The sequence below is a fragment of the Equus quagga genome, chromosome 13 (assembly GCF_021613505.1).
Source record: "Equus quagga isolate Etosha38 chromosome 13, UCLA_HA_Equagga_1.0, whole genome shotgun sequence".
Classification (NCBI taxonomy): Eukaryota; Metazoa; Chordata; class Mammalia; order Perissodactyla; family Equidae; genus Equus; species Equus quagga.
In genome coordinates this window covers 41,248,795-41,265,617 of record NC_060279.1, presented here as the reverse complement: position 1 = coordinate 41,265,617, position 16,823 = coordinate 41,248,795, and the positions used below count along the sequence as shown (strand labels likewise).

At 40.1% G+C, this 16,823-nt stretch overlaps 1 protein-coding gene across 1 annotated transcript in view; it reads right to left on the bottom strand.

Annotated features, from left to right (window-relative positions):
• Positions 1-7,150: 7,150 nt before the first annotated feature.
• THEM4 (thioesterase superfamily member 4) overlaps positions 7,151-16,823 on the bottom strand; it is a 31,922-nt gene continuing 22,249 nt past the window's right edge. The window contains exons 5-6 of the mRNA XM_046683113.1: positions 11,321-11,445; positions 7,151-7,592 (exon numbers count right to left, since the gene is read on the bottom strand). Of these exons, the coding sequence (XP_046539069.1) occupies positions 7,558-7,592; positions 11,321-11,445 (160 nt within the window). The 3' untranslated portion in view covers positions 7,151-7,557. The remainder of the gene's footprint in view (positions 7,593-11,320; positions 11,446-16,823) is intronic.

The window sequence follows — 16,823 nt, the reverse complement described above, 5'->3', positions numbered from 1 at the left end:
ATTTACTCACTTAATCTTCAATGACAATCCTAGGAAATAGGGACTAATATTACCTCCATTTTACAGCTGAGGAAATGGGGTTGCTCAGAGATTACCTAACTTGCCCAATGGCACACACTCAGGACTTGAACCCAGGCCATCTAGCAGCTTAAAGTAACATTTATTATTTCACTCATTTCTGAGAGTCAAGAATCTAGGAATGTGTTAAGTGGGTGGTTCTAAGCCAGTGTCTCTCAGGAGGTTGCAGTCAGTGGGTGGCCGGGGCTGCGTTCTCTGAAGACTTGGCTGGTGCTGGAAACGTCACTTCCTCCCCACGTGGGACTCTCCATAGGGCTGCTCTCGACATGACTTCCCTCCAAGTGAACGGTCAGACAGAGGGACAGAGAAAGAGAACCCAAGATGGAAGACTTCGATTTGTTTGAAGTGAATCATGAAGTCCAGCCTACACTCAAGGGGAGGGGAATTAAGCTCCACCTCTTGAGGGGAGGAGCATCAAAGAATTTGTGAACTTAAAAACCTCACATGCCCTAACTCAGGGGTGGGCAAACTATGGCCTGTGGGCCAACCAGCTGTTCACATAAGTTGTTCTTTTTTCCTTCAGGAAGATTAGCCCTGAGCTAACATCTGCCAATCTTCCTCTTTTTGCTGAGGAAGAGTGGCCCTAAGCTAACATCCGTGCCCATCTTCCTCTACTTTATATGTGGGACGCCTGCCACAGCATGGCTTGACAAGCGGTGCCATGTCCGCACCCAGGATCTGAACCGGCGAAACCACGGGCTGCCGGAGCGGAATGTGCGAACTTAACCACTGCAGCATTGTGCTGGCCCTAAAGTTGTTTTTTGGGAACTCAGCCATGCCGATCCTTATGTATTACCTGTGGCTGCTTTTGTGCTATGATGTCACAGCTGAGTATCATGACAGAGCCTGTACGACCTGCAGGCCTAAAATATTTATCATCTGGGCTTTTAAGATAAAGTTTGCTAACCTCTGTCCTGTTTAAACAACAGAATTGACTAGATCGAATTGTGTAAAGGTGTTAAACAAACAAACAAAAGACCAGTTTGTTCCTATTCTGCATTTCCTTCTTTCACGGAAAGGGTTTAGGTAGTTTGAAGAATTTGAGGTTAAGACGTCAATGAGAAAACTTTCTGGTTTCTTATTAGTTTTTTAGATAATTAGGCAATTAGGTAAGATTCAGGTCGTAGTACTGAAAGGTTTTTGAGAGTTAAATATAAGTGGAACGAATTTGTAAAAGTCCTGCTAGTCAGAATGGATGTAGTTTAGGAAGAACCGGGCTGAAAAGGAATGGAAGAAAACGAAAACTTTTCAGTCTCTTGCTTGGGCAGTTTTAATTTCTTCTAAGCAGAAAAATAAACAAGATTTACAAAGTAAACACGTCACAAACACAAGATTGATGCATTTCCCAGCCCACTTAAATTTTTAATAATTAAAATAACTCATTTTATTTAGTGTCAATACAAATTGTATTTTTGCTTTCACTAGAAAAACCTTAATAATATTTTACGTGAGACCAATGAAATGGAATTGTTTTATCCTTGTAACACAACTGACAGAGGACTTCTGGCTGTACAAGTGACAGTTCTGTGCTTGCTTGCACTCTTGTGTTTGCTTGTACTTGCATTTTGAGGATTATCTGTGTTTTTAAAAACAGCTTTAAGGGCCTGCCCAGTGGTGCAGTGGTTAAGTGCCCACGTTCCGCTTCGGCGGCCCAGGGTTAGCAGGCCTGGATCCCAGGTGCGGACATGGCACCGCTCGGCCTGCCATGCTGTGGCAGGCGTCCCACATATAAAGTAGAGGAAGATGGGCATGGATGTTAGCTCAGGGCCAGTCTTCCTCCCTCAGCAAACAGAGGAGGATTGGCAGCAGATGTTAGCGCAGGGCTAATTTTCCTCAAAAAGAAAAATAAATAAATAAATAAAAACAGCTTTATTGAGTTAAAATTTATGTAACATAAAATTCACACATTTAAAATGTACCATTTAATGTTTTTTTTGCATATTACATTAAATTTTAAAAGTTATGGTAAAAATATATATAATATAAAACTAGTTATTTTAACCACTTTCAAGTGTACAATTCAGTGGCATTAATACATTCACAATATTGTGTAACCATCACCACTATCTTTTCCAAAACTTTTTCATCATCCCAAACAACTTCTGTACTTATTAAACAATAACTCCCCATCTCTCCCTCTTCTCAGCCCCTGGTAACTTCTAATCTACTTTATGTCCTTATGAATCTTCCTATTCTAGATATTTCATACAAGTGGAATCATACAATATCTGTCCTTTTGTGTCTGGCTTATTATGTTTTCAAGGTTCATCCATGTTGTAGCATGTGTCAGAATTTCCTTCCTTTAATGGCTGAATAATATTCTATTGTATGCATATACCACATTTTGTTTAGCCATTCATCTGTTGACGGGTTGTTTCCCAAGTGTTAATAATGTTGCAATTTTGGCTATTGTTAATAACGTTGCAATGAACATTGGCATACAAGTATCTGTTTGAGTCCCACTTTTCAATTCCTTTGGGTATATACCTATGAGTGTCATTGCTGGATCAAATGTTAACTTTATGTTTAGCTTTATTTTCCTTTTTTTGAGGAAGCTTAGCCCTGAGTTAACATCTGCCGTCAACCCTTCTCTTTTTGCTGAGGAAGATTGGCTCTGAGCTAACATCTGTGCCCACCTTCCTCTATTTTGTATGTGGGATGCCTGCCACAGCATGGCTTAATAAGCGGTGCGTAGGTCTGCCCCCGGGATCTAAACGGGTGAACCCTGGGCTGACAAAGTGCAGCACAAGAACTTAACCGATACGCCACCGGGCCATCCCCCTATGTTTTACTTTTTGAGGAACTGCCAAACTGTTTTCCATAGCAGCTGCACCATTTTATATTCTGACCAGCAAAGTATAAGGGTTCCCATTTCTCCACATTCTCACTTACATTTACTTTCCATTAAAAAAAATGACAGTCATCTTAGTGAAGGTGAAGTGGTATTTCATTGTGGTTTTGATGTGTATTTCCTTAATGATCAATGATGTTGAACGTCTTTTCATGTACTTCTTGGCAATTTGTATATCTCCTTTGGAGAAATGTCTATTCAATTCCTTTGCTCATTTTTAGATTGGGTTCTCTTTTTGTTGAGTTTTAAGAATTCTTTATATATTCTGGATACTAAGCCCTTATCAGATATATGATTTGCGAATATTTTCTCCCATTCTGTAGGTTGTCTTTTCACTTCCTTGATAACGTTTTTTAATGTACAAAAGGTTTTAATTATTATGAAGTCTTTACTCTGCCACTTTACTGAATTCATTTATTAGCTCTTGTAGTTTTTTGGTGGATTCTTTGGGATTCACTATACATAGAATCATGTCAGGTGCAAACAGTTTTACTTCTTCTTTTCCACCATGGATGCCTTTTCTCTCTTTCTCCTGCTCAATTGCTCATCTAGGGTGACCAGTACTATGTTGAATGGCAGCAGTGAAAGTGTGCATCCTTGTTTTGTTGCTGATATTAGGGGGAAAGTTTTCAGTTTTCATCATCTCTTCCTCGAGTATGACACTAGCTGCGGGCTTTTCATAGACGCTCTTTATGTCAAGGTTTTTTTCTATTCCTAGGTTTCTGAGTGTTGCTGTCATGAAAGCGTATTGGATTTCGTCAAAAGCCTTTTCTGCGTTGAGGTGGTCAGGTGGTTTTATTCCTTTGTTCTATTAATGTGGTGTATTATATTGATTGGGTTTCTTATGTTGTATTACCTTTGTATTTCTGGGATAAACTCCACTTGGTCATGGTCTGTAATCTTTTAAATGTGCTGTTAGATTCAGTTTGCTAGTATCTTGTTGAGGAATTTTCCATCTATATTCATAAAGGATATTGGTCTGTAGTTTTTCTTCCTTGTAATATCTTTGTCTGCTGTCCACTTAATTTTATATCCATAATTAAGATGAGGAATAAGCCAGTTCTCTAACTTTGAACTGGTATAGCAGTGCCAGACCAAGAATACTATCAAGAATCAAAAGATTATATTTTCTTTTATTTTTTGTTTGGTAAAGAAGAGTGGCCCTGAGCTAACATCTGTTGTCAATCTTCCTCTTTTTGCTTGAGGAAGATTGTCCCTAAGCTAATATCTGTTCTGACCTTCTGTTTTGTATATGGGATGCTGCCACAGCGTAGCTTGTTGAGTGGTGTGTAGGTCCATGCCTGGGATCTGAACCCATGAACCCCTGGCCACTGCAGTGGAGTGAGTGAACTTAACCACTGTGCCACCAGGCCAGCTCCTCAAAAGAAAATTTAAACCTTTCTGAGACATAAAATCCATGACTTATTTTCAGTTATTTAAATTTGAAAGAGATTGCCTTGTTGTCTCTATCATAAAGAATGTTGTATACTTGGCATTAGAAAACATATGTTTGGCTAGGATTCCATGATGGCTGGTTATTAGGTAGAACAATACTGTGGCCTCACAACTCCCCTGGATAGAGAGAGGGTCAGGGTCCTGAGAAAGTAATGGGGAGAGGAACATACATATAAGGGGGACATGAGCTTCCTTAATATAGAACAAAATGTTTTCCTTGACATCCTTTTATGCTTCATTCTGCCTTCCTATTAGAGAAAAAAGTTAATCTTGTTTTCCAATAATTTTTATTTCTCCAACAATGTATTTGTGTATATGACTATCTTTCTATTGCACTTTTCAGACACTTAGGAACCTGGGGTTAAGAGCAATAACTCCCTGTCTAATTGGGTTTGCTGATAGTTCAAAGATATTTTAACACTGACCGCCATCAATTCCTAATCTTCATTCAAAACGTTATTTACCACCCACTGTAAACAGGGGAAAAGGACACTGAGGAATAGCTCCATGGGGCTACACAGCAAGCTAGTGCTGACGTGGAGCTGGCCACAATTCTGATCATACCTCCCTCCTTCTTTATGACTGTTCAGCCGCCTGTTGCCAATCTTACATATTTATTAAAATACAATCTGATGAAGGCGAGAACGCCAGGCCTTGGTCAAGCCTAGGAACAGAGTTTGCTGCAAAGCAGAGAGACCATTTTGCCCTCACTGGCTATGGGGAAACCCTGTGTCAGCTGTTACTGAGGTTTACCCTTGATCTTGTGTAATCTCATTCATATGCTGCAACGTACCCCACATATGATGAGACCAGCGTGAGAACTAAAACTGAGAAAGTGGATAGAAAGGGAGGTATGAGCAAACCTAACAGAAAGAACAACCGGTCATTTGGCATTCTTTCAGTTAGGTTCTTCTGCCTTAGGTGAAGGTCCAGCGTGCTTCCACAATTTTGCAAGCCTGTTTGGATAAACCAAATGATTAAAGTATCTTCACTGTCTAAACTTTCTGCTGTGAAACTAGACAGCAGTGCCTGCTCACAACTTCAGCTTCACATCTTTTAAACATGCCTAGTGTCCATGAAAAGCAAGCAGTGAGATACAGACGTCATGAGGGCCCATTGTCTCTGCAGTTTCAGGATTAGATGGAAGGAAGACTAGGAAGAAAGGATCACTGTTGCCAGATGTGTAAATTGCAGAGCTGTGAGTCCATGCCCCTCCCTGGCACTTTCCCAAGCTCTACCAGGGTTTCAAGGCAGAGGGAACTGACCGCCTCACCTCCGCAGTCAGCCATCTGCTGGGGCCTTTCCTGAAGCTTGGGAACTGCAGGTGGGCCCGAGAGACAGAGCTTCAGGAAGAGTCTTCCTCAGGCTTGGCCATCCTAGGGTCAGAAGGCTCTGGCAGTGGAGGAGTCCAACTGATCTTTTGGTTGTGGAAGGATGACTGGGTAGGATACCACAGGCTATGCCTAGGTTATGAGGTTCAGCCATAGGAAATTGTCAACATTTGACCATTCTGACCTTCAAAAATGGTGATTTCATATGATTCAGCCTAAACTTCCAATAAAGGGAGAGGAAGGCAAGAAACTGAAGCCCAAAGAATCTATAGTCTACAATAGATTCTAGTCAATCTATTAGAAGCAGAATATGGTTTCTAGAACATTAGTCTCCCAATTCATTTTTTGTTTTGTCTAAGATTCTGTTATGGGTTACATTGTGTACTCCCCAAAATGCATGTTGAAGTCCTAACCTCCAGTACCTCATAAGGTGACCTTATTTTGAAATAGGGTCTTTATGGAGGTAATCAAGTTAAAATGAGGTCATCAGGATGGGCCCTATTAATACGACTGGTGTCCTTATAAAGAGGGGAAATTTGGACACAGACGCACACATGCACAGAGGCAAGATGATGTGAAGACACACAAGAGAAGGCCGTGTGAAGATGGAGGATTGGAGTGATGCATCTACAAGCCAAGGAATGCTTGAGGCTACCAGAAGCTAGGAGAGAGGCATGGAAGAGTTCCTTCTTGCCTCCAGTGGGAGCATGGCCTTGCTGATACATTGATTTTGGACTTCTGCTCTCCAGAACTGGGAGACAAAGAGTTTCTGTTGTTTTAAGCAACCCAGTGTGTGGTACTTTGTTATGGTAGCCCTAATGCTATGGTCTGAATGTTTGTGTCCCCCCAAAATTCAAATGCTGAAATTCTAATGCTCAATGTCATAGTATTACTAGGTGGGGCCTTCAGAAAGTGCTTAAGCAATGAGGTGGAGCTCTCCTGAATGGGATCAGCGCCCTTATAAAAGAGGATCCAGGGAGATCCCTAGCCCCTTCCACCATGTGAGGACACAGGGAGAAGGTGCCAGCTATGAACCACTAAGGAAGCCCTCGCCAGAAGGTGACCAGGCTGGTGCCTTGATCTTGGACTTTCCAGCCTCCAGAACTGTAAGCAATAAATTTCTCTTCTTTATAAGCTACCCCAGGCTGTAGTATTTTGTTATAGAAGCCTGAAAGGGTTAAGACACCTAGGAAATGAACACCAGCTCATTCCAGTGATGATAAACTATGCTGTTGGTAAGATACAACAGCACAGTCTATGTTAAAAATGGTACAGTGGTTTAATCTCTAGAATCCAAGGCAAGAGGTCTGAGGTAGCCATTCCTATAGGAACTAGTTCTGTCTCCTACTGCAGCCAAAAGTATTTGTTTAGAGACAACAGAGCTAGCTTTGTAATTTATAATGCATATGCACATGTACACACACAAATACACATATAGGCACCCACATGTTTATTCCTTTGTGTGGTTTTCTGGCATTTCCAAATTTGTGGTAAAAGTTTCAATATGAATTTTTTCTCCAATCTGCAACGGGGTAGAGATCACACTTGTGCAAATGTTGAACCCATTCAAATTTTAGAAGAACCAGACACTTATCCTAAGGAGACAGAAAGAATTGCTAATACTCTCACCAAGAGGGTTTCTGTGTTATAAAGTCTAGAAGGTGGAAGGAGAGCTCCTGGAGTTGCATTCGGAAGACTTGCTTAAGGTCAGCGTTAGTGGGCGTCACCCTGTGGGAGGCTCGATGGGGGGTGAGCAGAGCAGCACTGGGGACAACAGCTTCTTCTGGAGGAGGGGGAACCTTACGCAGATTGGTGTGGAATTCACCAGAAGCTCTTTTATGTCTACTTTTTTTCAGGATCCAGACTTATAAATAAGCCTAAACAAACAAAATAACAGAAGATGATTATAAGTCAACTGACTTTAATCGGATAGAACTCCTCTAAGTAGAAATGTCTATACAAAGAAAGGCATTTAGATTCATATTCATACCTTCAGTCTATCTGCCCATGCTCATTTTTCACCCAAATAAGAATCGACTTTTGACTCTAACAGTACTGTATTACCTCCCAGGGTGACCAGATCCTCTACCACTTGGTCATTTCATGATTCATTACTGCTCCCTTTAGAGACAGTCAGGGAAGTGAAAGGAAGTAAAACTACAACCGAGCCATCTGGTACCTTTGTGATACTGAAAGGCTTAGTGAGACAGGAAGTATAAACCACAGCCTGGGATGGAGTTTCAAACTGACTGGGGATTCAAATTATTCATGATTTCCTCCTGTTCTTTTTAGCCATCATTCCTGCAAACAGCAAACAGCTGATACTTCAGGGCAAGAATGAATTTCTTAAGACACAAAAAGTAGTAACCATAAAGGAAAAAGTTTAATAAATTTGACTACATTAACAACTTCTGTTAATAAAAAAGTTACCTTGAGGCAAATAAAAAACAACTTACATACTGAAATGAGACATGTGTAGCTTATATATTCAACAAAAAGCTTAGTTTAATATAAAACATATAAAGAACTCCTATAAATCAGTAAAAAAAAAAAAAGAGAAAAAAATGATAAAAGAGGCAAACAAACAGAAATAGAAATTGGAAACAAATATGGTGAATACATAAATTAGGAGATGTTCAACTCCATAGGTGATCAGGGAAATGCAAATCAAGATCACATGGAGATATTCTTTTATAACAATTTGATTGGCAAAAATCAAGAAGTCTGAATTGACCAATTGCTATAGAAGAAAGAGATCAACAGAATTTCATATATTGCTGGTGGAAGTTTTAGAAAACAATCGGGCATTCTCCTGTAAAACTGAAAACTCTGTCTACAACCCAGGAATTCTACTCCTAAGTGTATGCCGAGCTCTTGCCCACGCTCAACACCAGGAGGCATGAACCAGAACGTTCATTAGCAGCCCCATGCATAACAGTCAGAGGCCCACCAGCAGAAGAGGAGATAAATCCATTGTGGCACGGTCACACACTGGAGTCTTACACAGCAGTAAAACTAAGCAGACGACATAGCCAACAACATGGGTAAATCTCAGTAACACGGAGTTGAGTGAAAAAAAATCAAGTCCCAAAAAAGCACATGCAGCACGATCTCTTTTCTACAAAGTTCTACAACAAAGAACTAAACAATATATTCCTTACGTCTACATATATCCTTGATAAAACTTAAAAAAAATAAAAAATAATAAAGTACAAAGGAATGAAAACAAAATTCTAGATTGGAGTTACCTCTGGGGGAAAAGCAGGAGGATGAGATGGAGAAAAGTAATAAGGTAGGGAGAGAATATTATTAAGATTCTGGTTCTTGTTTGATGGTAGGTTTCAGGGTATTGATTATTATTATTTTGCTGAGGAAGATCAGCCCTGAGCTAACATCTTACCAATCTTCCTCTATTTTGTATACGGGTCGCTGCCACAGCACGGCCACCGATGAGTATGGTCTGTGCCTGGGAACTGAACCCAGGCCGCTGAAGCAAAGTGCACCAAACTTAACCACTAGTCCATGGGGCCGGCCCCTTAGGGTATTTATTATTAAATTTAAAAATAAATACATTTAGTGAATGAACAAATAAAAGAAGACCCTACATGTACCAACAGTGACTGTGTGTCCTAAATCAAGTATTCTGATTTACCCAAACCTGTGCATCTGAGGTCCATTAAAATAAAAAAGAATAAAAACAAAAAAACCCCACTGAATATCTAAGTTAACTTATCTAAATCTGAAGCTACTGAATGTGAGGGTTCAAGGGCCTCTCACTTGCAAAGGCCTCTGACAGTTGGGAGCTGTGCAGTGCTCAAGGCTGCAATCAGGAAGCATTTCTACTTGAGCACTTCTGGTAAATTGCCTACAGAGATCTCAGAAGGAAGGGACCTGCATCTCCAAGACAGCGGTAATATGTTGTGATTTCTTTTCTCGTTTAAAATAAATACTCACTTTTGTACCCAATTTTGCATTCTTCTTAAATTTATTAAATTGTATAAGTTTTAGGCCCCACAAAATCTAGCTCTTCTTCTGATAAGCCATTCACATGACCACTTTCACAAGGTACACAAGGGCATACAATCGAATCTCCCTCCCAACCTACCTGGCCCCCTTCCCAGGAGCAACCAATGTTAATGCGTGTGACTTTCCAGAAATAGTCTATGCGATACAAGCACATACAGATATGTCACCCCCCCTCATTTATTACTTTTTATTTTGAAATAATTTCCAGCTTACAGAAAAATTGCGAGACTAGTACCAAGACCTGTTTCCCCCTGAACCCCTGGAGAATGAGTTGCCAAAATGTGTGCAAAATGACAATAACGAAGTTATTCGTTACATTATTTGTAAGAGCAAAAGACTAGGAAAACGTTAATATCCAATAACACCTCCAGGGTTCATTCTAGTTTTCTCTCTTTCCATATCTGGAACTCCCTTCTCTGACAGTGAGAAACCTGGCTCCCATCAAGAGCCATGTGGGAGAGATGCCACTCTCAACCTATGGGCTCTGACACCCAAGCTGCTCCCCATGTGGACCCATTCCTTACCCTACTTGGGCTCTGACACCCTGCCCTGGGCCACTCCCCCAGGCAGACAACCTCCTCACTTTACTCAGGCTCCAACACGGTGCTGGGCCGTGCAGTCACCCCTCCCTGGGGCCTCCTCCTAAACTGCAAGCCTACCACGCCCAACTCTACCTAATGGCTTTTGGAATAAATTATTCAGGAAAGAAGGCAGGGGTGAAAGGGAAGGAGGAAGAAAAGGGAAGAATATTCCTGAAGAACCTCTCCATTTTTCTACATAGATGATAACATAGTACATTCACTGTTCTGCACCTTGTGTTTTTCATTCAATATGTATTAATGAGACACTCCATATCATGAACAAAGAGTTCCTTATTCCTATTTATGACACCACAATATATTTTTTTTTTTTTGAGGAAGACTAGCCCTGAGCTAACATCTGCTGCCAATCCTCCTCTTTTTTTGCTGAGGAAGACTGGCCCTGATCTCACATCCGTGCCCATCTTCCTCCACTTTATATGTGGGACGCCTACCACTGCATGGCTTGCCAAACGGTGCCATGTCCGCACCCAGGATCCGAACCAGTGAACCCCGGGCCACCGAAGTGGAAGGTGCCGCACTTAACTGCAGTGCCACTGGGCCAGCTCCTCACACCACAATATTTTTTATGGCACACACACACAATATAGTTTATGGATGAACTGTAGTCTCTTTAACCAGTCTCCTATTGATGGATATCTATGTTTGCTAATCTTTCGCTATCTCAAAATGTTGCATGACTTACCCAACTACTGGGATCCTAGAGTAACCTTATACATTGTAATTATGCACACATGTTAGTACACCTGTGGGACAAAGTCCTGGATATGGGTCAAAAGGTACATGACTTTGTAATTTTGATAGACACTGATGAATAGCTCTCTACCAGTAATGTATAAAACACCTTTAACGTGTTCTTTGCACAACAGGGAATTAACAATTTTTGAGCATTTGTGGGTTATAAAGCAAAAAGAAAAAAGAAAACAAAAAACCTAAACTAAACTAAACCAAACCAAAAAAAGATAGTGGCTGCTTCTTACCTGTTGCATTTGAGTATAGGGTCTTCTCATCAACACTTCGAACATCACAGGAAACAAAAAATTTCCTTCCTTCAACTTTATCAATTTGGCTATTTATCACAATAACAGAACCAAGGGGGATAGGTCTGCAGAAGAAAAAAATTTAAAAATTAGCTTTTATCAGAGACATGTAACATTGAAAGATGATAGGTGCATGACAGGAGTGGAAATTTATATCTGGTATCTATCTATCTTAGATAAAACATTCCTTAAGGCGGCTTAAAACATTCCTTAAAGGAGTTCCTCCCAAGGACCACTGCTCTCCTGGGCATCAGTCCCAGACAGCCCTTCTGGGTTAGGTTTAAAGAGATCACCAGGGATTCCAGCTCTATGATGACAGAGTTGTCCCATCTGAAGATTCAGAACAATCTCTGAAGGGAGCTGGAATTCTTTAAAGAAATGAAAACAGGGGCCTGGCCCAGTGGCACAGTGGTTAAGTTCGCACGTTCTGCTTCGGTGGCCCAGGGTTTGCCAGTTCAGATCCTGGGTGTGGACCTACCCACCACTTGCCAAGCCACACTGTGGCAGGTTCCCACATATAAAGTAGAGGAAGATGGGCACAGATTTTAGCTCAGGGCCAGTCTTCCTCAGCAAAAAAGAGGAGGATTGGCAGCAGATATTAGCTCAGGGCTAATCTTCCTCAAAAAGAAAGAAAGAAAAGAAAACAGGACCGGACCATGGGTTGGTCCTAGTCAGCTTCTCTCATTTTCTCTATCATAATCAAAATTTCTCACCCAATTCAGAGTAACTGTCACTGGAAAGACAGCTAATAAGAACAAATTGCTGCTAACAGCTTTACATTCTAAGCCACTGCTGTCCAACAGAACTTCCTGTGATAATAGAAATGTTCCATCTCTGAGCTGTCCAATGTGGTAGCCACAGGTGGCTACCAAGCACTTGGAATGTGGCTATTGTGAAGGAGAAAGTGAATCTTTAAATTTATTTAATTTTAATTAATTCATATCTAAATTTAACTAGCTATATATGACTAGTGGCTACAGTCACCTTTGGGAATCCTGGAGCTATAGCACCATAATGAAAAAGATGTCTCTTTATTTATTTAGTTATTTATTTTTAGGAAGATTAGCCCTGAACTAACATCTGCCAATCCTCTTTTTGCTGAGGAAGACTGGTCCTGAGCTAACATCCGTGCCCATCTTCCTCCACTTTACATGTAGGATGCCTACCACAGCATGGCGTGCCAAGCGGTGCCATGTCCACATCTGGAATCCGAACCGGAGAATCCCGGGGCCGCTGAAGTGGAATGTGCAAACTTACCTGCTCTGCCACCGGGCCGGCCCTAAGATATCACTTTAGAGGTGAAATTTTAGGTTGGCAGAAACATAATACAGAGCAGGGAGATGTGTTTTGTGCTCCTTTAGTGCCACCATGTGGATGAAGGAACTACTCCAGGTGGAAAGGAAGTTATCACTGTGATTAGCCCGCTGCTTAGTTTTTGCTTTCATTAGCTTTTCTTGAACCTCTTGATGGAATCACCAAACTTTGCTTTATGAAAGCATCTCCTTACACCATCTTTTATATCCTGTGCCTCATTATCATGATATCTTAAGTCCCTGAGGGTCTAAATATGTTATTTATTGTTTCCATTGATTCTCACTTATGGTGGCTTATTTCCTTGTGTATTTGGCACTGGATCTAGTTATCCCGAAGGAAAAATGTCCTTCAGAAATTCTTGTCTACCATGTTGTGTGAAAAAGCCTAGTCCAGAGCTTCCCAACCAACATGCCAGGAATGGGTTATAGAAATGCTGACATGTTGATCCTTTCAGCTGGCAAGCTAGCACTAATTATTAGCTGCTTTCTCTATTTTTCTTTTTTTTTTCTTTTTTTGGAGGAAGACTAGCCCTGAGCTAACTACTGCCAATCCTCCTCATTTTGCTGAGGAAGACTGGCCCTGAGCTAACATTCATGCTCATCTTCTTCTACTTTATGTGTGGGACACCCACGACAGCATGGCTTTTTTTTGCCAAGCGGTGCCATGTCCGCACCCGGGATCCGAACCGGTGACCCCCAGGCCACCGAGAAGCGGAACATGCGAACTTAATCAATGCGTCACTGGGCCGGCCCTCTCTATTTTTATTAATGTGCTAAGCACAAGGAAATAAATCAAGTGTGACATTTGGATCAGGGGGTTCGAAAGATTTGAGATGATTAACGAGTAGTCTTGCTTCTTAGAAGCAGGAAGGTGGATTAAGACACCTGATGATTAATTGACACTGTAAATTATCTTCAACTAAATTTTAATCCCAGGTTGTTACCTCTAGTATCCGGGAGGGCCATGAACTGATTGGATTAAATTTATTATTATTACTATTATTATTATTATGACTCTCACAGCTCAACACAAAATATAGGGCCTGATAAATATTAAATTCTAAACTATTTACGTCATCCAATGCTTTATTCTGGTCTTTAATCATCAATTAATAGAAGAGAATGGAGGCTGTGCATTCTAGTGAGGAGCATCAGACTTCGAGGCAGAAGACTTGAGTTCTAATTCTGACTGTATCTTTCTATTCATGGGATTTCATGTAAAACTTACTTTTAGTAAGTTTTCTAACTGTGGGGAACAAATGAACAGCAATGTAACTGATTTATTTGGATGGTTTGTTGGTTGGGACAAGGGCTAAGCATAGCATCTGGCAGGTAGCATATACTCAAGACACAAACACTTGTTGAGCCAAATTGTCATCCAAATACTTTGCTGAGCTTGTTTTCAAATGAACCATTTTTACTTATTTTTGAGGGAGGAGGTTGTACTGCATTCTTCAACTTTATTTGAACATAGAAAAATATTTTTAAAAATCTGGAACATGAAAAAATACTAAAAACTTAGTTTTTAACATATTCTTTGCCATCTTAAAAAAGCCATTTCTAGGATCTAATTTTATAGTCAAAAGTAATATAAAGTATTGACTCTATGTAAAGATGACAATTTTCCTCAAATTAATGTTTAAAGTCAATATCACTGCTATCAAAATCACATTTTGTTTTTGGGTAGATTTTGACAAATTTATTCTAACTTGCATTTGGTTCATATAAGTGGTACAGAGAAGTGGTTGGTAAGACATAGGATTCTGTAAGAGAAGGGGGTACAATGACAGTCTGGGTAAGGGGTTAAAAATCTACGGCTCAACTAGGAATAAAAGGAAACTACTGTAACATAATAAAAGGCCATATATGAAAAGCCCACAGGTAACATCATACTCAGTGGTGAAAGCTTTTCCTCTATGATCAGGAACAAGACAAAGTGGCCCACTTTTGCCACTCTATTCAACACAGTACTGGAAGTCCCAGCCAGAGCAGTTAGGTAAGAGGAAGAAATAAGAGGTACCCAAATTGGAAAGGAAAAGGAACTTATCTGTTCATAGATGACATGATCTTATATGTAGAAAACCCCAAAAGATTCCACAAAAAACCCATTAGAACTAATAAGCAAATTCAGCAAAGCTGCAGGATATAAAGTCAAAACACAAAAGTCAATTGCATTTTTAAACACTAATAGTGAATAATCTGAAAAGGAAATTAAGAGAATAATTTCATTTAAGATAGCATCAAAAAAAATACTTAGTGAATAAACTTAACCAAGGAAGCAAAAGATTTATACACTGAAAACTACAAAACACTGCTAAAAGAAATTAAAGGAGATCCAAATAAATGTAAAGGCATCCTGTGTTCGTGGACTGGAAGACTCAATATTATTAGGCTGTCAGCACCACCAAAGTCATCTACAGATTTAATGCAAGCCCCATCGAAATCCCAAAGGAATTTTTTACAGAAATATAAAAATCCATCCTAAAATTCCTATGAGTCTCAAGGGACCCTGAATAGCCAAAACTTTCTTGAGAAAAGAATTAAAAAGTTGGAAGCCTCACTTTTCTTAATTTCAAAACATTTTACAAAGCTACAATAATCAAACGGTGTGGTACTGGCATAAAGACAGACATATAGACCAATGGAATAGAACAGAGATCCCAGAAATAAACCCTCTTGTATATGATTAGATGATTTTCTACAAGGGTGCCCAGCCCACTCAATGGGGAAAGGACAGGCTCTTCAACAAATAATGCTGGGAAAACTGGATATCAAAATACAAAAGAATGAAGTTGCATACACCATATACAAAAATTAACTTCAAATGGATTAAAGACCTAAAACTGTAAAACTCCTAGAAGAAAACATTGAGGACAAGCTTCATGACATGGTTTGGCAATGATTTCTTGGATATGACACCAAAAGCACACGCAATAAAAGAAAATATAGACAAATGGGACTACAACAATTTAAAAACTTCTGTGCATCAAAGAACGCAATTAACAGAGTAAAAAAGGAACCTATGAAATGGGAGAAAGTATTTGCAAATCATATATCTGATAAGGGGTTAATAGTCAGAATACATAAAGAACTTCTACAACTCAACAACAAAAAACCCAAAAAACCTGATTAAAAAATGGGCAACAGGGGGCCAGCCCTGTGGCTGAGTGGTTAAGTTCGCACGCTCCGTTGCAGGCGGCCTAGTGTTTTGTCGGTTCGAATCCTGGGCGCGGACATGGCACTGTTCATCAAGCCACGCTGAGGCAGCGTCCCACATGCCACAACTAGAAGGACCCACAACTAAGAATATACAACTACGTACCGGGGGGCATTGGGGAGAAAAAGGAAAAAAATAAAATCTTAAAAAAAAAAAAATGGGCAAAGGATTTGAGCAGACATTTCTTCAAAGATGCCATACAAACACCAATAAGCATATGAAAAGAGGCTCAACATCATTAATCATTAGAAACATGCAAATCAAAACATGAAATATCACCTCACACCTACATTAGGACGGCTACTATGAAGAAACAAAAAAGAAAAACCCAAAATAATAGTGTTGGCAAAGACATGGAGAAATTGGAACCCGCATGCGTTGTTGGAGAATGTAAAATAGTGCAGCCACTATGGAAAACAGTACAGTGGCACCTCAAAAAATTAAACCAGAATTACCATATAATCCAGCAATTCCACGTCTGGGTACATATCCAAAAGAACTGAAAGCAAGATCTCACAAGATATTTGCACGCTCATGTTCATTATAGCATCATTCACGATAGCTGGGAGGTGGAAGCAACCCAAATATCCATCAATAGATGAGTGGATAAACAAAATGTGGTAAACACACACAATGCAATATTATTGAGCCATAAAAAGGAAGGAAATCCTGTCACATGCTACAACACAGATGAACCTTGAGGACATTATGTTAAGTGAAATAAGCCAGACATCAAAAGACAAATACTGTATGATTCCACTTACATGAGTTAACTAAAGTAGTCAAATTCATAGAAACAGAAAGTAGAATGGTGGTTGCCGGGGGGGGGGGGGGGGGGGGGGGAGGAGAGGGAATAGTTTTATGAGTAAGGGTGTTAATTTGTTAAGTGGAAAAGGGAGGGGTTGTTGGGTTT